Source organism: Staurois parvus, unplaced genomic scaffold (assembly GCF_062004578.1).
Source record: "Staurois parvus isolate SC_StPar_1 unplaced genomic scaffold, SC_StPar_1.0 ptg000773l, whole genome shotgun sequence".
In the NCBI taxonomy this organism is placed as follows: Eukaryota; Metazoa; Chordata; class Amphibia; order Anura; family Ranidae; genus Staurois; species Staurois parvus.
The window spans coordinates 136,675-164,291 of record NW_028318569.1 but is presented as its reverse complement, the minus strand read 5'-3'; the positions used below and the strand labels follow the sequence as shown (position 1 = coordinate 164,291).

Genomic DNA, 27,617 nt, shown 5'->3' with positions numbered 1-27,617 from the left:
AATTATTGAGAATAAAATGTAATTCTAAATGGGAACATTATTTATAGAAAATGAAGACAAGGTAGGGAGAAAAAAAAAATGCAATAACATATTATAACTAGGAAAGCTACAATTTCTGGGGAAATTGTGTGAAGTGTTCTTGCGTCCACCAGTAGTCTACAACTGGAGTGGGCAGAGTAACTGGGTGGAGTAGCTTGTCACTCTGTTGCCTGCTCACACACCTGGGTTCCTATGGCAACTCACTCTACAGCAAGGGCAGAGAAGAGCGGTTAAAAACAAACTGCTCCAACTTGCTCACTTCACTGGCAGTTGTCATCTTCAAATGGTTATATTTTAAAAATTGTAAATCCTACAACGAAGATATTGTGAGAATCACAAGACCCAGACCTACATTTTGATGCAGAGTACGTCTCAGAAATATTAAAAATGAAGGCATAGTCGCAGTTTAGAAATTGCCCTTCAAATTTGAGGTGGCTAGAGTGGAGTTTCAATGAATGTCAATGGGCGGCGTGAGTTGCAAACAAATGGTCATATTGTGAAAACTATCAGGACAATGGCTTAGCCGTGGACATTTTTAGTGGCAGCAGGGATAGCTGAACGTTTTGATATACGATTTGTGTAGGTGGGCTTGAAAATGAGGGAGTGATGGCAGTTTAGAAATCATGTCCTGATTTTTCAGCTCCCACTCTAGCTTTTGTCAGCTCCCACTCTAGTTTTGAACATTCCGCCATTCATTCCTATGGGACCACTTTCACCACAAAAATGCCGATATTTCGTGAACCATTCGGCGAAACGTTCCACAAAGTAATAGCACACCAATCGGGAAAAATCTGCATGTATATTACTAAGTAGTGTAAAAACTGTGGGAGGAGTTAGGGTGGTAAATTTGGCTATAATAATAAGAATATATATGTGAGATAACAGTAAGTGGTCTTGCCATGCAAGAACACTTAATGAAACAGGAGGGTCTACCACAGATGAGATGAAAACTTTAGTATAATCCTCCTTAAGGGAAAGATGCACTGAAAAATGTTGGTCGCTTTATTTATCATAAAAAAAAGAGCAGTAGAGAAAAATTTCAGATACCAAAAAACACTGGCAGGACATAACAGAGGGGGAATCCACAATTTCAAAATTATGTCCCTAGCCGACTTAAGTAATGCGTGGAGCAAAGTTGAGGACTCTTGGTCATTGCTTCCTGAGGAGGCTGACTTTGTATCCAACTCCATGTTAGGCGCAAAGACTGTGGGGGCAAACATTTCTTACTTGGATAAACCCAAGAAAAAAAAAAAAAAAAAATCTTTCAAAATAGCCACCAAGAAGTCCAAAGTCCGTGAGGATGGCCCTGAATACTTGATTCTAGGAGAGATACCACTTGTAACAGCTTGCAAAAGTTTTCAAGTTAATAGCAGCTGTGAAATATCCACTTTATCTTCAGAAGTACGAGGACTACAGCTGTGGTGTGTATTTGTGTGCAAAAAGTCTACACAGATACTATGGGGTCACCCCTTCAGTCCCAACATGTTGGAATATTTTTTTCGATTGGCTGACATCTGAAAGAAAACCTGCTATAAAGAAAACATATAGTTGCTGAGATTGCAAATACCGCTGAAAATAGCTGGTGTCTGGGTTTGAAAGCTTGAGTCATAGTCTGGAAGTAGACATGTGGTAAATGAAGTCAGTGAAATCAATGCTCCTGTTCAAGAAACCCTTTTTCAGGTCAGGGACTCAGAAAGCACTGAAGTTGAACATTGCAATCACAGGTGCAATGATCCACACAGCCGCATCACTGATTCACAGGAATCTGTGAAGAAAAGACCACAAGTCCCGTCTGCCACTGCAGCAGACAGCTTGTAGTGCTCTACGAATTGCAAGGATGCCGATGAGTGCCCTTGTAGTTCATCCACACTTCCTTCAGCTTAGTAACCAAAAGCATGTACAGAGCAAAAGCCTGTACAGAGACAAAGCTTGAGGATGTATCTGCAGTAGCCACACAATGCACCCACGATCTACAATCACGGGTGCAATGCTCTGCAGCCTCTTATGGAAAAAATAAATAAATGATAAACACACATTTTTCCTAGAAAAAATATGTGCATTTAATATTTTTTTCAAAAAGGTGAACCTTTAAGAAAGGCACCATGTGGGTGCAGGACAAAGCTTGTCTGTGCTGGATTGACAGCGCGCGACTGAAAACCTTGTGGCCATGCAGACTAAAAGATGCTGTTGACTTCAATGCTCCCTTGGCTGGTGAGCTTTGTTTGGGTAGAACTTCTACTGAACAGTAGTGAGTTAGGCCTCTGTCTTGAAAGATCTGTTTATGCCAATCAAATAAACAGGACTTTGTTTGACACCTGCCGTAACCCTTGTTGTGATCTTTAAAATATCCCAAATCAGTAATAGCGGACCTGTATTTCTCTTACTACACGCTTACAAGTTCACCTTTTTACAAAATGAAAACACCGTGCCCTCACTCCCCACTGCATTTACCTCGGCAGATGATTAGCTTTCATTGCTCATGCAGCCAGTACAGCTTTCAGCAGTGAAAGCAGTGCTCTTCTTTCCCTTCTTTTCTAAGGATGCCAGGACAGATCAGAGTGTGTCTGATTGGTCACATGACCGCTTTGACCAATCAGAACTGCTCTGATCAGCCCCAGAAGACTACTGCTTTCAAATTCTTTGACTCCTGCACTGGCTGTAAAAGCAGTGAAAGCTAATCATCCATGGAGGTATATGCAGCACACAAAGGGTATTAGTTTAACTTTTATTTTTTTGTGAAAAGGTGAACTACACTTTAAGATATAATTGGGAATATCCTCCTGCGCTTAATATGGATGCGTCCCTATCTTAACAGCTGCTATCACTCTACCTCAACCAATAAGTCATAAATCCCACATATTAAATAGTGAAGCGCTAGAAAATAACAACAAAACTCCCTATACATGCATCATGAGTACCATCTGAACCTATAATCATAAATACCATATAGTGATATAAAAATATATATCATAAATGTCTATTGGTGAGAAACTAAAATAATTGATAAATATCTCATAATTAAACTAACCATAAATGCCTCATATATAAATATGTGATACAAAATAACAATTGATATATGCTTAGTTAATCCTCAAATAAATAAGTGATAAGAAATCAATATTCATAATTATGCAAATTCATAATAAGTAATAAAAGTGTAAATATCCGTGATAAATTGTGACAAACCTATGAATAGAACTGGGAATGGCGGTCACTTTTATGTTTATTTAGACACAGTGTTTTGATCTATTTTTCACATAATTAAGTGGATTTTATTATTAATATTTTTTCTGATATATAGTTTATCACAGAATTTATTAATCACGTATTTATTTGATGAAGAATCACAGTTTATTTATTTTTATTCAAAGGTTTGTCACAATTTATCACGGATATTTACACTTTTATTACTTATTATGAATTTGCATAATTATGAATATTGATTTCTTATCACTTATTTGAGGATTAACTAAGCATATATCAATTGTTATTTTGTATCACATATTTATATATGAGGCATTTATGGTTAGTTTAATTATGAGATATTTATCAATTATTTTAGTTTCTCACCAATAGACATTTATTATATATATTTTTATATCACTATATGGTATTTATGATTATAGGTTCAGATGGTACTCATGATGCATGTATAGGGAGTTTTGTTGTTATTTTCTAGCGCTTCACTATTTAATATGTGACACTTTAAGATATGCCATTATAAAAGGGTATGCTCATACGTTAAGTCATTGCCAAAAATGACCTGGCATCATAACTATGATCATTTTCACTGTAACCTCCTTGTGTAAATTAACACTCCCTTGCAGCAGAAACACAGTTCAAAGAACAAGTTTCTGAAAAATGATGCAGCTTCTAACACTGCAGCTTTGAAATCCTGTAGCATTTAGAAACGGAGATCAACAATTTCTCCTACAATATCCTCTACACACACACACACACGTAAAAGGGTAAATCATTTAATTACTACTATATTATTATTTTGAAGTGAAGACAGGCACAATACACTTACCATATCTGTAGCTTAATTCGCTTGCCATCTAATTCTATAGTTCTGATTTTAAAGTCAATACCTGCAATGAACAACATGAACATTAATAACTACAACCAAAATGGAATCTATTGTGTTGAATTGAAATTTAGTGAAACATGGTCTACAACCTCTGACTGCACTCCCCAACACTTAGTCTGCTCTGAGGTTTATGGTTTTATTTATTTTTGTAGTGTCAATTCAGGCAGGATTTAATAAAACTGGAGCAGACAAATTCTGGAGAAGCTGTGGTAACCAATCAGCTTCTAGCTTTGGCTTGTTCAGTTAAGCTTTGAAAATGAAAGCTATAAGCCAACTGCCAATTTATTAGGCCCTGTTCATATCTGGGAGTAACCGAAATGCGGGCAGAAAACACGTTTTCCCCTGTATTTGCAAAAATGCACAACACGCTTGTTGTGCTATTATTTCTTAATGGCACCCCAAACACAGGTAGCAGTCTAGAGACAATACATGGTATTGTGTGATGCCAAAATGTGGTATGTGAGCTTCTTTGGCATTTTTTTTTTTTTTTTTTAATGTAACCTTAACGAAACGTAAAAAATACACTTACAGCTTTCTAGGTTTTGCACCTTGTTAATACCTCAAAAAGGTAAAATCCCCAGTGCTTTCCCATGCCCAGAGAGTCAAAGGTGCCGTGTATAGCAACCAATTCAAGTAAATGGCTGGATGCAGCTGTACTCATGTAAATGCTGATCACTTCTAAATCGGTGTTTACCTGCACATTTGCGTACAATGTATTTCTCCAAAAGCAAAAACGGAGTTAGCACATGTACAGCCATTCCCCTGTATTGGCAGCTGTGCGCGGCACCTATGATTCCTTGGGTGTGGAAAAGTGTTGGGATATGCTTTAAGAGTTTTCAGCAAATAAACGTCCAGGCCATGAGACAAATGCCCATCTACTATAAAATTCACAAAAAAACTGAAATTGTGTTTTAGAAATTCCCAATGACTAAATGCATGGTCTTCACAATATCTGAACAACAAAAAAATAAATTCTGATACCAAGTAAAAGGAAGGGAAGGAAAAGAAAAATGTACAGGGTTATAAGCAAGAGATAGTCCAGACCCAGGCGGCACCTGAACTGTATGGGTAAATTGCTTGTTAAAAAAAACATGTAATTACCTGATCTTCCACTCCTCCCTGGTGCTAGACCATTCCCCTCAGCATGTTCTCCCTCGTGCTCTAGAAGCCTAAGATCCTGACATCATCAAGATTGATGCTGGGGCAATAGTCCTGCATGGGACATGTTGATCTGCCAAAGGGCAGTCCACCAACAGAACACGGGAAAGTGCCATCTACCAAGGGAGTGGAGAATCAGGTAAGTAACCATGTTTCTCATCTCCCCTAGACAAAATGAGTAACTAACCCTTGCAGAGCAGGTGCAGCCCCACTGCAATGGGTACATTTATTTATTTTTTCTTTGCGTTAAAAAAAAAATATGTTTCAGTTTTCATGTTTCTAAGGACAATTTGCTTCACTTTATACGTCTTGATGTTTACACATATGTAAAAACATACTAACATGCATATAAGACATTATGAATACAACAAATACACGTGAAAACATTTTTAAAATGTAATGCATGGCATTAAAAAAGCCAGCTTGCTCTAGCTGGTGTATACAACCACCATTTTGGAAAAGCTTTCAACACAAGGAGAGTATATGAAATTATCATGAAATATATTCATTCCATGTTGTATTCTTTACCTCACAGCCATATATGCTGGGATAGAATATACAGACAAGTAGATGCTTGCTGCTCACTTTACACATTGCAGATTCAGCTATGTATTTCCTGCTGACAATGCAGCTAAGGAGGAAGTGACCAGACCCATCCAAACCCTTCTGTATCTTCTTTCATGGCAACACCCCAACTCACTATAGATAGGATGTCGTGTATAGAATATTCAGAAAAATACTAAAAAAACCCGATCAAATACAGTTATATGTATGTGAACAAGTAACAGGATTTGCATACCATGAACCATATATCACAGTCAACAATTATTACAAACAAGTTTGCGTGCAAAAGTGAACAGCCATGAATGTATTATAAACTATGTAGTGGAGAAATGTTAACAGGAGTACCCCAAAATACAATGCAGTTTTGGCACCACTTATTTTTACATTTTTATTTCTTTCCTTTCCTAGAGAACCCAAATGGCTTAAAGGATAAGATCACCTTTAGGAACATGTTACCCGTTTCACGTTTTTAGGGTGGAACATGTAACATGTTCCCACTGGTGTAGCTGCTCCTGCTACTCGCTGTCACAGCTGCATCTCTGATTCACAGAGTTCTGTGAATGGGAGAACTACAGGTACTGACAGCTTTTTGTGGCTGTCAGCATGTAATTCTTCAATGAACTACCAAGGGCACTGTTGAGAGCACTCTAGGTAGTTCATGGATTCTTCCTGTCAGTGTGTAACAGCCTGTATGTAAGAGGTGCAAGCAGACAGCTCTACAGACAGTCTGCAGGAGCCCTGCATTGCACCCATGATCTGCTGTTGGCAGGTGGAATGCTTTACAGGCTCCTAGTAAAAAAAATAAATGCTAATTTTTTTTTGCCTACAAAGTTGTGCATTTATTACCTATTTATTACAAAGGTAAACCTATCCTTTGATTTGTTGGTGGGACACATAGTGAGGCAGCCATCTTGGGCACACTCAGTAAAACTTTTTTGCTTAAGAATATATTTCATATGATTACCACTTAAAAACACACACAAAGTTTAAAAAGAAAAAACAAAAAAAACAAAACAAATAAAAACAAAAAACAAGCAAACAAAAAAAACCACATTACCTCCTCCTTTTTACGACTTTAAAGCAAAAAACTATACCAACCTCTACTCCAGCGATGCGTTGTCTAGGAGCTCCCTTTGCCAGCTGATGACATCTTCTGCCAGTCTTCCTTCAGGTTCTGATCTTCAATGATTCTGAATGGCTGGGCCAAGGTGACATCCGCTGGAGTTCATTCATACACTCAGTGTGCATTGCAAGCAGACAGTTAAGAATACTTTAGTACAGAAGAGACATAGTACATCTCCTGAATCCTACCTATTATCTGCACAGCATAGGGACTAATTATTCAGTAGTGTAAAGCTGGCCATAGAAGGATAGAAAATGGAATGAAAAACTGTGGACCGATCAATTTTCGAATGGTTAGTGTGCTTACTGCAACAGTCAATATCCATTTTAAGATTGAAAAAAAATATTTCCGTGTTCATTTATTTTCAATCAATTTTCTAATCAGTTGTGGGTCAAACGTTCGATAAAAAAAATCAAGTGAAATGTGCATGAGTAATAGAGGTAGAAGTAGTACTAATTGATTGCGGCAAAAAAAAAAAATGATGTTTAATGTTGCAAATGATCAGAAAAATGTTGTAACTGGCAAAAACTGTATGATACAATGATTGGGCAATCACATTAGATTATAAGAAACAGAAACAAAAGTTCTTATGAAAATTCTTGCAATGTATGGCCAGCTTAAAAGTGGTAGCAAACTAATTTTTATTTTTACCACAGGTAAGCTTATAATAAAGCTTGCCTGTAGGTAAAATTAATGCGATATCTCCTAAACATGCACCGTGATATTCTACAGAGCTGCAGCAGGTGACATCACTGGTGCATGTGCTCTGAAGGAATGGCATTACCCGTGCCGTTCCTTCAGAGCTGTGTGCCGTGGCCGAAACTCCCGTGCGTATGCACAGGGGTGACGTCATCGGCAGCTCGGCCGTTCAATCAGCTCTAGCCCGGGAACCCAGAAAGAAGAATGGGTGAAGATGAAAGCCCCGTCAGTGCGATGCTGGACGGCTTCATTTTAAAAGGTAGGTTTCACATAATGTGCTAGTATACAATGCATACTATGTGCATGCACATTATGATCACATTATGATATTACTTTGCAGGGGAAATGTATTTATTTTTTTCTTCAAACAAGTTTACTACCGCTTTAAGATAAGAACAGGGTAGACTTCATGGGTAAACACAGGAAGTGTGCACAGGGCAGCTCTGAAATTCTAACACAAAAAGGGGTATTTTTTCGCACTCAAAGACATAACAAAATGCTTTCAATGGTATATTTACCAGACCAAAATGGAGCAAATAGGAGATATTAATTGTTGGGGCCCAGTCCCAATGTTCCAGCTAGACACTTTCAGCAGCTGATTGAATAACTTGCTGAATATGCAGCCTTTTTATCTTTTAATCCTTAGTTATATTCCAGTTTAAAAATGATAACTTTGCCTTTGGGACATATTTGGCTCTTTTCACACAAAAGGGTCCAAATCTGGTTCGCTTGTCAGCTTTTCAGCTGGACCTTATTGGACCCTACAATCACCACTATGGACCAGTGGGTGTAAACTTGTGTCCGTTTACACCGGCCTACATCCAATCTGATCTGGTCCACTAAAGAAAAATAAAAAACATGGTTAGAATCAGAGGGCAGTCGGGTGTAAACACCAGCAGAGTCTGTTTATACTCACCGGTCCATAGAGCAGAGTGGGCTCTGTCTGTGTCTGCTCTGCATAAACTGAGCAGACACAGATGTGTCATCCGCCCACCCTGCTCTGATCAGCAGGGGATCAGTGGACAGATCCCCTGCTGATCAAATCGAAGTCCACCCCATGTGAAAAGGGTGTAGTATGTTCCAACTGGTGTCCCACTCCCCTCACATCTTCCAGTGACAGTGGATGGGGGATCCTCTCCTTGTACCCACTGTCACATCTTAAAAATAAATGGCATGGCTGTGCAGGCTCTGCTCGCACAGCTTGTCATTCATTCACAGGAATTTGTGAATTAAAAGTATGGGGTCTCGTATTTTTTAATAATCATACTTACCTAGGTGGATGCTGCATCGGTCCGATGCTTCATCTGTCCCCCGCTGGCTCTAAGTGTAAGAGCTCAGCGATTACATGACCGCTGATCACAGACTACTCACAGCCGCTCTGAGCAGAGAGTGGTGAAAGTCAGTCACTGTTGTCTGCTCTGCCCAGCCCCCCCGCACACGCTCACTGGAGCGCTGGGCTACGGCGAGAGCGGCTGAATCAGGCTCTCAGCAGATTGCTGAGAGGCTGAGCCAGATGCCACTCCAGACTCTGGGGTGGATTCCGACTTTAAAGTGATACCAAACCCAGGACCCTGCATTCACTATACCTGGTCTCCCATAGTACACAGAACATGGACATACAATTATTTTAGTAAATATAAACTGCTAAATACCTTTTCTCATCAGCAGTTAGAGCAGTCTTGTGACTTCAGCAGAGCACTGGTTTAAGCTTGTAGGAGGAGTTTTCTGATTACATGTAGTCTTCCAAGAAAAAAAAAAATCCTCTCTAGCAATACACACTAAACTAAGCATTTGCACGTGACTACACTTCAGTCTGTATCAGGTGGTCATTTCAACAAGAGGAGGGGCAGAGAAGAAAGCATCAAACAGCCTTTTTACACAATGCAGAGGATTAACCCCTTAGTTTCCACAGTGAGTATAACAAGCATGCTTTACTGCATATACAATGGGTGGGTATACTGCATATACACTCGTGGGTTTAGTAACACTTTAAAGTCAGGATCTTTCCCCAGCTTGGACTGACTGAGTGACATCAGTGGGAAATGGGTCACAGGAGTGCAGAATGAACTACATGCCTGTGATCTACAGGCTGTATTTCTTCTTTAATAGTACAAGTCCTGTCTTTCACTGTGGCAGACACATTGTAGTTTTCTTTTACAAAAAATTTTATTATAGAATAGATAAGAACATCAAATCAGTGAAAAACAGATACATTGATCAACAGGAATAAAACATACAAGGTATGCAATGCATATTACAGGATACATACTGATGGAGAGACATAAGAATAAGTAGCATACTGAAGTGCCAAATCCAGAAAGAGGTATAAAAAAGGGGAAGAAACAATAAGTGGCAAAAATTGGAAACGTTTATAGACCAATGAGAATTTCAACTCTAAGGAAAAATTTGCACTATATCAGCATATAGAAAGCGGAGATGATATGGAATGGAACCTCTCTGAATAAAAATGGGCATTCCACACGCAGGGCTCCCGAAGGAGTCCAGTATAAGGATATGGTATTGCTAGCGCGGCACTCAAAGCAATAAGCACAATCAGTACACGTGACATGAAAACAGACTAGACAAAAGGAAAGAGAGGAACGAAGAAAAAGGAGACGAAGACGAAAACGAAAACAAAAAGGGCTCCAGGGGGACCGCAGCAGAAAAAAAAAAAAGAAAAGAAACGGATATGTAAATTTTATATCGACAGAAGGGACTGGTCAAATCTCGATGGTTGGGCTATATCAAGCTAGGGACGCCATGTCTGCAGGAATTTTGTGTGGGAGTCCAACAGTATAGCCGTCAATTTTTCATTGACCATTATGAAGTTCATCCGGCTTTTGACAGCTTCGAAGCTGAGGAGGGGAGTCTTACAAGCCCTTGCGATCGTCAGCTTGGTAGCCATAAACAGGTGTGATGCCAGCTGCCGTTCGGGACGAAGTAGGCCCACTAATGGTTTAAATAAAAGCGCCTCATATGGGTTGCGCTCAATGTCTGTGTGAAACATAGTACGGAGAAGGGCATAAACTCTGATCCACAATCTACAAACCTTAGGACACGTCCACCAAATATGTGCCATAGTACCCACTTGTTGACAGCCCCGAAAACAAGTCGGGGAATATGTTGGGATAAAACGAGCCAGACGAGCAGGCGTGTAATACCATCTGTAAAGGACCTTATAAGCATTTTCTAATATGATAACATTCCTAGAGCATTTAGATAACTCTTGGGTCATGGTCCGCCAATCCTGTTGATTCAGGGTGCCTCCGAGTTCTGACTGCCAACGCTGATAAGAATGGACCGGGGGAGTTCTAGAAGAAGTAATAGAAGAGTAAACCAGAGAAATTAAGCCCGGAGCATGGGGTCTATGTCTACAGTGATTTTCAAAGGGTGACAACCTGTAGGGTCCCGAGTGCGTCTGTATTAACGTATTGATGAAGTGGCGGATTTGAAGATGGCCATAATGTTCCCGCAATGGGATATCATGAGAGGAGCGCAGAGTTTCAAAGGTGAGTATTCGAGTGGGAGATAGCATTGAATGTACATAATGGAAACCATGTGCTTGCCACCAAGCAAACTGTCCAGGGTTATCCCGACCCGGGGGGAATAATGGATTATGTAGCAAACGTAGTAACGGTAGGTGGGCAGAGATGAGGCCAGCGAAATATTTAATAGAATCCCAAAGACGAAGCATTAGCGTCAGACTAAGGGATGAAGGTCGATGAGTAGAGGGAAGCCACTGGAAAGAAGAGAGTGGTATCGGGTGGGAATCCATCAGGTCTACAGTAGCCCACAAGGGAAAATGGTGAGATGCATGAAGATGGGCTAAGGGGGCAATATTGGCTGCCAGATAATAAGACTGAAGGTTTGGGACAGATAACCCACCCTCGGTCTTACGAGCAAATAAGATTTGTTTACTAATTCAGGGTCGAGAAGAACCCCAAATGAAAGACAGGAGTTTTCGCTGATGGATACGCAATGTGTGAGGGAACAGGGACAGGTAGAACTCGAAACACATACAATAATTTGGGTAGATAAGTCATACGAATCGCATTGATTCTACCGAACCACGAAAGCGGATAATGAGACCAGGAGGACAGCAGCTGTCAGTTCATTAAAGATGGCGGGAAAATTAGCCCGGTAAAGTCCTTCATAATTCGGGGTGAGCTTGATTCCTAAATACGGCAAGGCTGAGAGCCTTTGAAAAGGAAACAAATGTTTCAGAGTAGCCAGGAGTGATGGTGAGAGGGTAACTGACATAGCCGTAGATTTGGCAGGGTTGACGTTGAGGCCTGAGAGAGCTGCAAAGGAATCCAGTACCGCAAGTAAATTTGGCAAAGTGACCCCTGGGTTCGTGATCGACAACAATATGTCGTCAGCAAACAGATAACTTATGCTGAGAACCAACTACATCTATTCCCTTAATATCAGGATGCATACGAATAGCTTCTGCCAAAGGTTCCAAAGCCAAGATAAATAGTATGGGAGAAAGTGGGCATCCTTCTCTCGTTCCCCTGCCAAATCGGGAATGTTGAGGACTCAAAACCATAATATTTGAGTTTTGCAAGGGGACGTATATAATTAAGAGATCCAACGTAAAAACGAGGGACCAAATCCAAAACGGTGAAGGACCGACATGATATAAGGCCAGGACAAAGTGTCAAAGGCCTTGTTGATATCTAAAGATAGGAGCATCATATCAATTTTGCGAACATGAGCCAAATGTTGTAACTGTAAATTGCGTCTGATGGCATCTCCGGCTTGTCTGTGGGGGACGAAACCCACCTGGTCCTTTTTTATCAGACGAGATAGGAAAGAATTCAAACGAGTGGCTAAGATCTTGGTGAGGATTTTCATGTCAATGTTAATAAGAGAAATTGGTGTATAGATCACCCAAGAGGAATGATCACGGTCCAGTTTTGGGATCATAACCACATTAGCGGTCAAAGAGTCAGAGGAAAAGTGTGAACCTCCCTTCACCGCAATAAACATAGCGGCAAGGTGAGGGGCAAGCATATCAGCCAATTTCTTGTAATATAAAGCCGTATAACCATCTGGGCCTGGGCGTTTGCCCGTCTTCAGGTCCGCAATGCATTGCAGAACTTCCGATATTTGGATATAATTGGTACATCAGGTCCTTATGAGCCTGAGTCAAGGTAGGCAAGGACAGATGGGATAAAAAGTCAGAAATAGACTGAGGGTCAGCTCGTGTAGGATCCGTATAAAGTCTGGCAAGTCGATGCCGGAACTCCTCCAATACCGCTACTGGGTTACTTGTGAGAGCATTCTGACGAGTGCGTAGAGAGATCGGTTTGGGGTGATGTGTAAAAGAGCGTAATGTACGTGCTAGCATGGAATCCGGTTTATTTGATTTACTATACCACTTCTGGCGCGTCCAACGCAAGGAGCGCTCAGCCTCATCCGTCAAACGGAGATCCAGTTCCAGGTGGGCCTGATCTAGCAATCTACGGTTCGATGGGGTTGGTACGTGCTTAAATTGGGCCGACGCGGAAGCTAGCTTTGATTCCAACTGACACTGTTTATGTTGTCTATCCCTCCTCCGCCTCGAAGCCATCTGAATAATATGGCCCCTAACAAACCGCCTTGTAAGCTTCCCACAACGTCACCGAAGAAGAGACAGATCCCGCGTTTAGCTGAAAGTATTCTTGGGATTTACGCTGTAGTTCCGCCTGAATCTCCTTTAGCGAAAGTAGGGAGTCATTCATAATCCAAGAGGAGTAGGTTGGCTTACAAAGGAGAGATCGACAAACCACCAAAGTGGGGTCATGATCAGACCATGAAACCGTGAGGATAGAGACTGAGCGTATCAAAGGGAGATGTTTGCGCAATACAAAAGCATGGTCAATTCTAGAGTGAGAATGATGAGGGTGAGAGTAGTAAGTATAGTCTTTCCCCCGGGGGTGGAATTCACGCCATAGATCCACCAGATCATGGGTACTTAACGTACGGGTACAGGATTTAGCTAAGGTGGAAGAACTAGAGATCTCTGCCGGATATTTATCTAAGGAGGGATTTAATACTAAATTGGAATCTCCTGCCATCAAAAGGGTACCCCGTTGATGGACAGCCAGGAGGGAGCAGATATATGATAGAAAGGGTCTGGGGTTGACATTGGGAGCGTAATAGGTCAGTATTGTGACATCTATACCCTGAATCGTGCCCTGTAATAAAAGATACCTGCCACTGGGGTCAGCAATACGCTTCACACAGACAAATGGGGTTTTGCTATGAAAAGCAACTTAGTTTCCTGCAGACAAGCAATATCGACATGACGAGCCTGGAGAAACTTAAATATTTTTACCCGTTTTTGCAGGGAGTTCATTCCCTGAACATTCAAAGATAACCAGTTCAACGACATGGCGATCGGAAGAAGAAAAGATCAAATCCGCCACGATCCCCGAGAGCCCTGAAAAAAAATGTATAAAAAACACAGAACACACATGACAAGGAGCAAAGAGAAGGAGATAGAAAAAAAGGAAGAAAACAAGAAACCGTCTGGTATACGAGCAATATACATATGAAACAGTAAGATTAGTACAAACATCGTAATAATCAACTGTGGGTGAAATATCCATAAAAAGGCTAGGTAGCGGGCAGGACACCAATCCAGACCACTAGCCAGCTTGGAGGGGGACACAGTAGTCCACCGGAACAGCTTAATAAAAACCAGAAAACACAAAGCAATCAACTTAGGCTAACACACCCACGAATAGGTGGTCTAAAAATGACTCTTGAGGCAATAGGGATCTCAGTCAACCAAATCTCCAAAAATGAACTCCAAAATAACCAGGGAAGCGAAACCGCTCACGGGCCTACCCAGTGAACAGAGTCACACCCACGGCCTGAGATCCACCGCCGGGTCTGCCTATCAACAATAACATAGATAGAAACATCTATACAGAACTAACATAGCTATTGAGACGTTGGCTGCAGCGAAAAAGGTGCGATATGACATAGCTGCGTAGAAACATCTATCGGCGGTGTCGCCCGTATCTCAATAAGTAAAAAGCAAATGTGAATATCCAACCGAACACAGAGGGGTTTATTTACTAAAGCTGGAGAGTCCAAAATCAGACTCCCTTCTGCATAGAAACCAATCAGCTTCCAGGTTTTATTGCCAAAGCTTCATTGAACAAGCTGAGGTTAGAAGCTGATTGGTTTCTATGCAGAAGGGAGTCTGATTTTGGACTCTCCAGCTTTAGTAAATAAACCCCAGAATGTCAACTCGCAGAAACTTCCTGGAAACGCTGGGTCTGTAAAGATCGAAGAGCCTGAGAGCTACTCTGGCTTGGAGGAGATGATTTACGTGAAGACTGGGAGCCCCGCGGGCATGTGGAAACTGTAGCCTCCGCAGTCTGGGAGCATGGTAATTCCAGTTTCAGTTCCTGAAAGTGGAGCCGAAGATCTGCAGGTGAAGAAGCTTGGAAATGACGACCTTGAAAGGAGAAAGTCTGAAAGGGAACCCCCATCTGTATTTGATATCCGCTGATTGTAGAATCAGAAGGTAGGGTCTCAGGGTACGAAGCTTTGCAATCGTGACAGGAGACAAATCTGTAAACAGCTGGAGGGAGTTACCCTGAAATTCCAGAGCCGGACAATTTCGAGCCGCCTGTAGCAGGAGCTCTTTGGTGCGGTAAAAATGGAATTTAATGATTATGTCCCTTGGGGGGCCCTCCGAGAGTTTAGGAGCTAAAGCTCTATGAATACAGTCAAATTCCAGTCATTCCAAGGGGATCTCAGGAGCCAATTTCCGGAACAGGGCGGTAGCTGTACCCTGTAGGTCAGTGATTACCTCAGGAACCCCGCGTATGCGGAGGTTGTCTCTGCGGGCCCTATTCTCAGCATCTTCCAATTTATCTTTTAAAGTGTCCAGCTCAGCATGCAGATCGTCCACCTCCCTCTCATGGCCCTCCAAAACCGTAGTCGCCAGATCCATACGTTGTTCTAGTTGATGGGCACGGTGACCCAATTCTTTTAGGCTTCTTGCCAGATCAGACGATAATTTACGAGAGGCAACTGTGATCTCCTCTCGCGCAATTTGTGTAGTAAGGCTTCAGGGTTTTGCTCAAGGGGGCCAGTCAGACCCGAGGGAAATTGCTGCTGATTATCGCCATCCGACTCCGGATCCCCGGTAAGCTGCGTAGTGTTGTCAGGCTCTGGGGGGCTGGGCATTATCTCGGCAGCGTGGCTATGTAGAGGAGATTGCTGCTGGGCCCGGTGTTTGGGTTTGGTACGTGGGGTACGATGCATTTTTAGGTGAGGCCCAGGTATTTCACAAGCACCTACAGCTGATAGAGATTACATGCAGGGGAGTAGAAGCCCTATTGCCGAGGTAGATGTTCCAGTGGCGCGGTGCAGGGAGATCAAATGGTCATCTTCCCTGGCCACGTGTGCGTGTCTCCCAACGGGGTTGCGCTTACATACGAACGATTACTGCAGAGCGCCCCATGCGTCCCGCCACAGCCATCAAATTGTAGAAAAATATGTCAGAATTGAGGGGGAGGGGTAGGTACAGGCCGAAACTGTAACTGAAACGATACCTTCCTTAGGGCGACGAAGCCCAAGGCGGAGCGAGTGAAGACCCCCGGGGTCCCAACACCAGATGGGGCGAGTGGATCCAGGACAACCAGGCCAGGTGGACGGCAGCAACGTAGGCCCACAAAAGGGGGCACAGGAGCCTCTAATTCATCCCCTGTAGGAAGAGGGCAGATAGGGTAGGCCTCCAGGCCTGTCGGGTGGTTCTCCTCCACCACACTGGGCCTCCAGGCCTTATTGCAGGCTGTGCCGGCCCGGTGCAATCCCCGGAGCTATTGGAGAGGCCAGGGGGCCACACACAGTCCTCCCCCCGGGGCGGGCCCAATAGCAGGGGGCCGGGAGGAGGAGCGGCGGCGTCTCGCTCCGACCGCAGGAAAGACTGCGGCTTCACTGGCCGCGGTAGGCCGCAGTCGTCCGGAGCTCCGCGTGAGGGACAAGAGCGTCCAACACCCCTCCGCGGATGTCAGTCAGGGGCCGCAGGACCTCTGGTGCCCTCCCAGAGCACGTCACCGCCCGGATGGTGGTAGGGCGCCGGAGCTCACGATCAGACCTCCACTCCAGTCGCCATCTTGGACACTCCCCCGACACCTTGTAGTTTTCAAAGAACTGCAAGGGCACTGATGAGCACCCTGGTGGTTCATTCACAAGCCCTGCAGCTGTATACCAGAAAGTCCGTAGCGAGGTACAGGAATAAAGCTGGAGGACTTGTCCGCAGGAGCCTGAAGTTGCATCCGTGATCTATTGATCGTGGGTGCAATGCTTTGCAGACTCCTTGGGGAAAAATAATAAATGCACAATTTTTTCCTGCAAAAATATGTGCATTTATTATTTTTTCCTGAAACATGAACTTATTCTATAAACTGATGCCATAATCACTGCCCCAGGTTTTCTGACTCAGGGTGCCTCCTTTAGCTGGTCGTAGATGGGGACTGAATGACCAAAAAAAACTAACAGATCCCTTCATCCACACAAAGGGACTCACCTCTGCTAGAAGAGACTGATTAGAGGCTGCAGCCACTGATCGACAGATGTTTTCCAGTATGTTTCTCTGACAGAAGTTGATGGAACAGTTGACTTCTGTCAAGCAGGGATGGTCACACACTGATCAATATTTGGTTGATCCCTGCTGCGTGTTCTGCATATTAGTGCACTGCAATTCTTTTCATTCTTAATGGCACACCTAAGGCACATTACCAGTGCATTTGTGCTGCAGCACACAGTTACAGACTACTATGCTTTGTGGTGCAAAGGCACTGCATGCATCTTATTTGGAGCATAGGCAGCTCATCCAATTGAATGGGTATGCCTTAAAGGAGACCTTTCAGCAAAAAATGAAGTATTCATGACCCCTCCCCCTTACAAAATCACCAAGAGAAATCAAAATTAATGGATAGGAAGTACCCTTCTCTTCTAACATTGTAGTCCTTCCACTCCCTTATTCCTTACTGGCTGTGCCACTGTTTTTTGTTTTTTTTTTGGGGGGGGGGGGGGGGATACTGTAGTGGGATGTTAGAATCAAAAGCTCTTTTTTATGTATGTCTGTGTTAGGGAAAATTTGCCCTTACTTCCTGTCTCAGTGGCAGAAAGCCATCTCCTCAAAAAAGGACAAATTCAGACAAAAAACATTTTTCTTTAGTAGGATTTGTAGGGCTACACACTTTGCAAGGTGTCCACTAGGGATATTTATCCTTCCTTCTGGACATACACTAGCCAGAAAGGGAGAGAGCACAGGCAGCAATAAAATCAGAGCTTCTAACCCAGCCATTCTCAACCACGGGTCCGAGGAACTCTGGCTACATAGCTCTTGGGCCAATGCCACTTGGCAGAGCCAAACCTATGACACTAATGATATTTTTTAGTAATGGTGCACCGAAATGAGAATTCTGGTGCCGAACCAAAAATTTAGGATGCACTTGGCTGAAAACTGAAACCGAAATGGACAGTTTTTAAAAATTAAAATAATTTTTCAAACTTTTTTTGGGAAAAAAATACTTTTATTTAAAAAAAAAAAAAAACCCACATACTACAATATATACCCCATTTTTTTTGTAAAATATGAAAGATGATGTTACGCCGAGTAAATAGATACCCAACATGTCATGCTTTAAAATTGCACACGCTCATGGAATGGTATCAAACTACGGTACTTAAAATTCTCCATGAGTGATGCTTTAAAAAATTCTACAAGTTACCAGTGTAAAGTTACAGAGGAGGTCTAGTGCTAGAATTATTGCTCCTGCTCTGACATTCGTGGCAATACCTCACACATGGGTGGTTTGAACACCATTTAAATATGTGGGCGTGCCTACGTATGCACTCACCACTACGTGCGAGCACGGGGGATGGGGGCACTTTAAACTTTTATTTTTTAATTTGTTTAATTTTTTTTTTATACTGTCCCTTTTAAAAAAAAATTGTAATCACTTTTATTCCTATCACAAGGAATGCATACATCCCTTGTGGTAGTGACAGGTCCTCTTTATGGAGAGATATGGGGTCAATAAGACCCCACATCTCTCCTCTACAATGTAAAGCATTAGATCAAAAAAAAGCATTGATCTAATGGTTTAAAAAAAAAACAAAAAAAAAAAACAAAAAAAACAAGAAGGCCTTTTAAATCCTAAAAGAAAAATGAAACATGATAGCACAGTTATAAATGTGTGTGACACACACGGTACTGTACAAAAAAGTTTTAGGCACGAGTGACCAAACCATCACTTCTAGGACTCCTTGTTCTTCTGTACACTGAAGATTTTTCTTTGGGGTCGTTATCCAGCTGCAGAATGATTTGGGGCCAATCACACACCTCCCTTGTGGTATGGCATGATGGAGCAAGAAGTCCTGGAAGTGATGGCTTGGCCCCCACAGAGCCCTGAACTCAACATCATCAAGTCTGTTTGGGATGACATGAAGTGACATAAGGATTTGAGGCAGCCTACATCTACAGATATGTGGTTAGTTCTCCTGGATGTCTGGAAGAAGCTGCCTTCCGAGTTCCTTCAAAAACTGTGCATAAGCACTATGCGTACCTAAAAGAATTGATGCTGGTTTGAAGCCAAAAGGGTAGGCACACCAATTATTGATTAGATTTTTCTCCTTTTCGCTCAATTTGCTTTTTGTAAATTGACAAAAGCAAAACAAATGTAATTATATACTTTTGAAAGCATTCTTACTTTACAGCATTTCTTCACACCTGCCTAAAACATTTGGACAGTACTGTGTATATGTACACATACACACACACTAGTTGGTTATACTGTTCAACACAGGGCTTGACAAATTTGCTTTGAATCTAGGAGCCAGCTAAAAAAAACTAGGAGCCAGTTTTTTGTTTTTTTTTAGCGTAGCGTGGGTCGTCAGCACCCGGGACATCATGCGATACAATTTGCCAAGTGACAATCATGGCAAAACCGCACCACATTTTAGATGCCATTGAAAATAATGGCACCTGAAACTGCGTTTGGTAATCACAGTGATTCTGCTGCGATCCCAAACCACCCGGGTGTGAATGGAGCCACCCTGGTTCACACACATGCGATTCTGGATTAGTTTTGAAATTCAGATTTGCATGACAAGCTAGATATTTTGTGTTCCTATTGAGGTGCAATCCACACACATTGTGTTTTGAGTGCCATTATGAAAAGGGTCCTGGTGCAAGTTTGTAATGGCGAGTACCAGACTCCCAAGTGATAGAGAAGACTGGCATGCGGAAATAAGTGTTCGCTTACGATTGCTATTGACAGTTTTTCCCATTGAAGCCTGTTCTCTAGTTTTTACCACAAGGCCTGTACAAATATACAATTCATTAACAACTGGCAAAAACACCATTGCACCAACCTCAGTTCATCTTACCTATCAAGTCTAACAAGGGCAACACAATCACCTTCATGTATCAATCTGCCTGTGGTCATTGCCCCTGAATTTGTCACCAGCAACAGCATTGCTTGCTTGGCATGGGCCTTTAGATTTTAATAGATTTTCAAAACAACAGTGGGAATGGCAGCCTTTGTACTCTAGTTCAGTTACTAGAGAAAAAAAAAAAAAAAAAGAAGGGGTGGGGGATTCTTTTCTCAGGTAAAACACAAATCCCTAATTTATGCAGGACCCATAACATTGTGGCATGTATGTGGTCTACAAAGGCTGATGGGTGGACTAGCATAGAAGGATGTTACAAGGGGGTAGAAAAACACTGAATCATTTTCATGAAAAACAGATTACATGGGCCATTAAAGAAGTAGTAAAGTCTATAGTAAAATTTTGATCTACGGGTAAGCCCAGCCTTTCAACAAGGGCGCCTTCAGGTTTTTTTTTATATCTATACACAAATGTTTTGCCTTTCATTTATATTTAAACTGTATGGGGTGTTTTACAAGGCGAGGGTTTACATATACTTAAAGCCAACCTTGGAAACAGCTTACATTTGCACCCTTTAGTAGATATGGTCATCAGCTCCAGCCATGCACAGTACTCTCTATATTCCGGACACTCTGGGGTTGATCTACTAAAAGCAAATAGACTGCATTTGCGGTTGCACTCATTTTTACCAAAGCTTAGCAAATGTGGTGAACTGCTGATTTCTGTCATCCAATCATGCACAAGCAAGAATTTTTTTTTTTTTTTTTTTAAATATTCCTTGCACAAAGTTCTGGGGAAAATGAGGGAGTCATGCTATGCACATGCATAGTGACATCAACGTGGCTCGGCCATTCAAAAGGGACAGACAGCGTGAACCTGGAAGACCAGGCGAAGATGGAAGCACTGGAAGCAGTAACAGCCCAGAGCTGCAGGGCTTCATGTGAAAGGTCAGTTTGTCATAATCTGCGGTGCATACTAGCACATTATGGCACAAGCCTGCACAGGGCACATTGCTGCAGGGCCACACACGTTATACTTACCTTCTTCCATGCAGTGGTTTTGCACAGAGCAGCCCCGATCCTCCTCTTCTCGGGTCCCCCACCAGCGCTCCTGGCCCCTCCCTCCTGTCTAGTGCCCCCAGAGCAAGCAGCTTGCTATGGGGGCACCCAAGCAGGCTCACTCCCGAACCACTGCTCTGCATATCCATTCACACACACACACACAGCAGCGACTCGGTCCCCCCCCCCCCCTCTCTCTCTAGTTTGGCTCACTGGCTGCGATTGAAAGAAACGGGAGCCAATGGCTCCAGCTGCTGTCTCAGCCAATGAGGAGGGAGAGACCCCAGAGAGCCGAGGCTCTCGTGCAAATCATTGGATCACGATGGGGCTTAGGTAAGTATTAGGGGGGCTGCTGCACACAGAAGTTGTATTACCTTCATGCATAGAATGCATGAAAGTAAAAAACTTTGAGCCTTTACAACCACTTAGTGGATGCGTACAGATTATTTTTGGAGAAAAAGAATACATTTTAGTGTAATTTTGAATACTTGCCTTACTCCTTGCTCTGGCAGGTTTGCTCCAGCACTGCGGACAGTCCCAGTCAGTTCCTATATAAGATGCAACCAACTCCAGTGGCACTTTGGCCTCCTAAGCGTACCATACTGGGTTAAAGTCCTTTTATGCCAGTATTGAATGTGGTGACGCTGAGACTATGCCCACAGACTGGAGCTTCAGGCAGAGAAGAAGGGCTCCAGAGGCAGTTGGAGTGAGGAAACAGATAAATGATGGTGCCTCTTCATCTCTCCCCTAGACATAACAAGCAATTACCCCTTGCAATGTGGGGGTGCAGGGGGTGGCGGGGGTCCAGGGGGTGGCATGGATTTTTTTTTCTGTAGTTGGGCTTTAATTTAGGCTACACCAATGATTTAAGCCGGTGCAAATTAAACCGGACTGATTCCTGTTGCTGCTCTAAGTGACCCCGCTCACAATGACAAGTCTCTGGCCCGCAGGTATTCGCGGCTGTCACAGCCAGTGATTACCTGTAGTGATTGTTGCTGGATACACACAAAATGTATCCAACAGCAATCATTACAAGTGATGAACAGCTGCAGCTATTCAAGAATGGAATAAGGAGATATTTTTGTTCATGAATTACTTATCCACGAGATTGGAGGTTGAAAGTTATCTCATGAAACTAATGTTGCAATAATTATGCCACAATTTACAAAAATAGCATGAACAAGAATTTGCTTTCCTTCTTGCAGAGATTATAAAGAACACTGCATCTTTGTGCAAAAACAACAACTTTTATTTTTCTGTGAGTTTTCTGAGAAGTACTGCATGTTCCAACACAGAACACACACCTTCGGTGCACTGAACATAAGGGACTCAAGGTATATTGCCTCGTCTATGCATTGGGAATGTGTTATTTAAGGCTGCAAAGCCCAGCCCAAAACATATGGTTTGAATGGACCCCTAAAGGGAGTCTCCAATGACCTTGATGGTATCTCTTACCTCTGCTTGAAAGCTAGAGATCATATATCTTACAGAAATTGAATTTCTCTCATTCACAATTTATGTGTATACAAGTTGATTTACTATAAAAGACGAGAATTTCCCTAATGCACAGTTAAATTTTAGCAAGGTTAAACTTTGGATTTACATACCTTTCCCTGTAGTGAAAAGTTAAAATAATTTACAGACAAAACACAGACTCCAGCCTAACCTTCCTTGCTACGCAGCTACACACCAACCTGGTATTCTACTGGAAGCCTTGCCACTGCGCCTGAGCTCTCTTAATAGCATAACCACTTAAGGACCAGGCTTTTTCTAGCACGTTTAGTTCACATTTAACAGTCAGGTTTTTTTCTTGCTAGATAATAACTTAGAACCCCCAAACATTATATATTTTATTAAAGCAGAGGACCTAAAAAATACATTGGGTTTTGCCATTTTTGAGGTCACACGGTATACGTGCAGTGGTTTTTCAAACGCAACTTTGGGGGACAAAAAATGCACTTTAAAAACTTTTACTGCAAAGCTTAAAAAAAAAAAAAAAAAAAAAAAAAAAAAAACACACAATACAAAATCAAGTTTTGTAAAATAATAATAAAAAAAAAAAAAAAAAAAAAAAAAAAAGGACGATGTTACACCAAGTAAATAGATACCAAACATATCATGCTTTATTAGTGTGCATGCCCATGCAACAGCAACAAAAGATATAAATGTTATTAAAAGCCTTTACAGGTTACCACTTTAGATGTACAGAGGAGGTCTGGTGCTAGAATTACTGCCCATTATCTGATCAGCGATACCCCACTAATGTGTGGGACGATCGCCGATTGCATGCGCGGGACTGACGTGTGCGTTCGCCTTTGTGTGCAAGCACACGGGGGCAGTTTAATTTTTTTTTTTTTAAATCACATTTATTGCTGTCACAAAGACTGTAAACATCCCTTATGACAGCAAATAGGCCTGTGACAGGTACTCTTTATGGAGGGATTTGGGGTCAATAAGACCCACACCAAGATTACTGTGCTTGAATGCTTTTACTTTTAAAAAATTGCGCCGTTTCCAGAGTAAACCAGAAATTTTGTCAAGTCATCACTTCCGTTTACTATTGAACGGAGCCAAACAAAGCCGATCCAGTCTTTGTTCAGCTCCGTGACAAGCAGCTGGCTGGCCAATCCGCCGCTTTAATGGGAGGGGCTAGTTAGCCACTCCGATTGCTATTACAAGAAAGCAAACCTTTGGCTGTAAAATAACAGTACCGGGATGATGCTTCTTCCACTTGAAGACCGGTGACTTACCAGGTATGTGACTGGTCGGCAAGTGTATAAAAGAGGGAATGTGAAGACGGAAAGGCAAGAAAAACTCACCTGAGCTAATACACCGTGTTCCAAAATTATTATGCAAATTCTATTTAAGTGTCACAAAGATTAAATATTTTGTTTTTCAGTTTAACTCATGGATGGCATTGTGTCTCAGGGCTCTTTTGATCACTGAAAACATTCTTGGACACCTGTGATAATTAGATTGGCCGGTGAGCCCAATTTAAGGAAAAACTACTAAAGGACGGTGTTCCACATTATTAAGCTCTCTGCTGCCGAAAATAGTGAAATAGTCCAATGCCTTGGACGAGGTATGAAAACATTAGATATTTCATGAAAACTTAAGCGTGATCATCGCACTATTAAGAGATTTGTAGCGGATTCAGAGCACAGATGGGTTCGTGCAGATAAAGGCACATCGAGGAAGATTTCTGCCAGATCCATGCATCGGATCAAGAGAGCAGCTGCTAAAATACCATTACATAGCAGCAAACAGATATTTAAAGCTGCTGGTGCCTCTGGAGTCCCACAGACATCAAGGTGTAGAGTCCTCCAGAGTCTTGCAACTGTGCATAAACCTTCTATTCGGCCACCAATAATCAATGCTCACAAGCAGAAACGGCTGCATTGGGCAGAAAAATACATGAAGACTAATTTTCAAACAGTCCTGTTCACTGATGAGTGCCGTGCAACCCTGGATGGTCCAGATGGATGGAGTAGTGGATGGTTGGTGGACGGCCACCCTGTTCCAACAAGGCTGCGATGTCAGCAAGGTGGTGGTGGAGTCATGTTTTGGGCCAGAATCATGGGAACAGATCTGGTCGGCCCCTTTAGGGGCCCCGAAGGTGTAAAGATGACCTCTGCAAAGTATGTGGATTTTATGACTGACCACTTTCTTCCTTGGTACAGAAGGAAGAACTATGCTTTCCGTAATAAAATCATCTTCATGCATGACAATGCACCATTTCATGCTGAAAATAATACCTCTGCATCAATGGCTGTTATGGGGATAAAAGGAGAGAAAGTCATGGTGAGGCCTCCATCCTCCCCTGACCTCAGTCCTATTGAGAACCTTTGGAGCATCCTCAAGCAAAAGATCTATGAGGGTGGGAGGCAGTTTACATCCAAATAGCAGCTCTGGGAGGCTATTCTGACATCTTACAAACACATTCAAGCAGAAACTGTCCAAAAACTCCCAAGTTCAATGAATGCAAGACTTGTGAAGCTGCTATCAAATAAGGGGTCCTATGTTAAAATGTAACGTGACCTGTTAAAATGTTTAAAAAAGTTAAAATGTTGTTAAAAGTTTGATTGAAATAGCTTTTGATAAATATGCTGCAAACACAACAAATGACAATTTTCAGTTCTTTACAACCTATAAAGTGTTTTGAAACTTACTGTGCGTAATAATTTGGAACAGTGCATTGTAGGTTTTGTATGTTTAAAAAAAAATACGGTTATCATTAGGAGGTTTGTTCAATAAAATTTGAATTGTACTCTTAATAGTTGATAACATGAGAATTATGCTGACTGTTATTTACATCAATTATTTAGGTAAATGAGAAAAATATCATTTGCATAATAATTTGGAACACAGTGTAGTACAGAGAAAACCTGCAACCCAGTCTACAGTCTTAAAAAACGAAAGTAGCTGGAGAAACATCTTCTATAAGCTGGCCATACATCGCTTGATTTAGCAGGAAATTTGAGCCATTCATGCCAGCATCACCTTGTTCAGGGGTGGGCAATTCATTTTCCCCAAGGAGCCACATGAGAAACAGACTGTTGTGGAGGGCCAAACTACATTCTGCTCAGTATACATTTTGGGCGGTCCGCAAGTACGTAAACATATAGAAAACAAACACCTGGCGCTAAAAATAACAGGTATTACTACCCATGAAATTGGCCCATCTGAAAGAGACCTTTTGGGGGGGGGGGCAGGGGGATGGCTGGGGGTGGAAAATACAGGTGGCTGAGCTGCAGTTTTACCATGTCTCTGAATTGTAAAATGACAAATGAGGCTGTTTACATGTTGCTGCAGGGTTTGACAAATGGAACTGCGTGTCAAACTCCCCCACCGAGTTCAATGGCGAGGTGTCACAAACACATGCAATTGCAATGTGCCATTATGAATCAGGCGGTGGACAGGCAATAGAACACCTCCTTACTACCTGTCAAATGCCCTCTGAAAAGCACTGTGACTGGAAAGAGAGCGCCTGAGATCGATACAGCAGAGGTTTCTGTAGACCTTGACCTGGAGTGAAGAACAGGTGCGCAACTCCTGGGATTTGCAGTGTGCAGGCAATAACACAGGAAGAGCTTGGCTAGCTAGCAGAGTGGTGGGAAAGCATTGGAACATCACCTAGGCAATGTTCTCCCCACAGAACTGAGCCTCCCCGCTGTACCAATCAGCTCCTCAAGCTCTCTCCTTTCAGTTCTTGCAGCTCTCCAGATGGACATCTGTGAGGAAGCTGACAGACTCAGAGGCATGCTGATAATGGAGGCATTGAGGGCTGGATAGCAACAGCCAAAGAGCCAGATGTAGCTCTGAGGCCATAATATGCCCAGGTCTGACCTACACTAGATTGCCAAAAGTATTCCCTCCAAATCATTGGATTCAGGTGTTCCAATCACCTCCATGGCCACAGGCGTATAACATCAAGCCCCTAGACATGCATACTGCTTCCGCAAACATTTGTGAAAGAATGGGTCGCTCTCAGGAGCTCAGTGAATTCAAGTGTGGTACTGTGATAGGTTGCCACTTGTGCAATAAGTCTGTCCGTGAAATTTCCTTGGTACTAAATATTCCACGGTCAACTGTTAGTGGTATTATAACAAAGAGGAATCTACTGGGAACAACAGCAACTCAGCCACGAAGGGGTAGGCTAGTAGTAGGCCATGTAAAATGACAGAGCGGGGTCAGAGCATGCTAAAGCGCACAGAAGTCGCCAACTGTCTGCAGAGTCAATAGCTAAAGTTAGTTCCAGTGAAGGGAACTCTTAAAGCGTCAGCATACCAAGACATGTTGGACAATTTCATGCTCCCAACTTTGTAGGAACAGTTTGGGGTTGGCCCCTTCCTATTCCAACATGACTGCGCACCAGTGCACAAAACAAGGTCCATAAAGACATGGATGAGTGAGTTTGGTGTGGAGGAACTTGACTGGCCTGTACAGAGTCCTGACCTCAACCGATAGAACACCTTTGCGATGAATTAGAGCGAGGACTGCAAGTCAGGCCTTTTTCATCCGACATCAATGACTGACCTCACAAATGCGCTTCTGGAAGGTCAAACATTCCCATAGACACCCTCCTAAACCTTGTGGACAGCCTTCCCAGAAGAGTTGAAGCTGTTATAGCTGTAAAGGGTGGGCCAACTTAATAATGAACCCTACGGACTAAGACTGGGATGCCAGTAAAGTTCATGTGCGTGTACAAGCAAGCGTCTCAATACTTTTGGTAATATAGTGTAGGTCAACAAAAGTAGATTTCAAAAGGAGGGGGAGGGGGGGTTTGAAGGAGCCAGTAGAAAATTGTCAGCTGCATCCAATGAGGTACAGTGACTGTTAGGGCAGTCAGGCAGCTGTGGCTGTCAGAATACAACAGCTGGTAGTGTAGATTCCTCCAAACATAGCATGGATGAAGGGGCTTAATGAAAGAAATACAAGTATGTTTGGCTAGTCCTATCCTATCATGAAAGGGACA

The 27,617-nt window shown here is 42.5% G+C and overlaps 1 protein-coding gene across 1 annotated transcript in view; it reads right to left on the bottom strand.

The window, feature by feature from the left end:
• RAB8A (RAB8A, member RAS oncogene family) overlaps nt 1–27,617 on the bottom strand; it is a 97,802-nt gene that overhangs the window by 43,209 nt on the left and 26,976 nt on the right. The window contains exon 2 of the mRNA XM_089654533.1: nt 4,070–4,130. Coding sequence (XP_089510659.1) covers nt 4,070–4,130 — 61 coding nt within the window. The remainder of the gene's footprint in view (nt 1–4,069; nt 4,131–27,617) is intronic.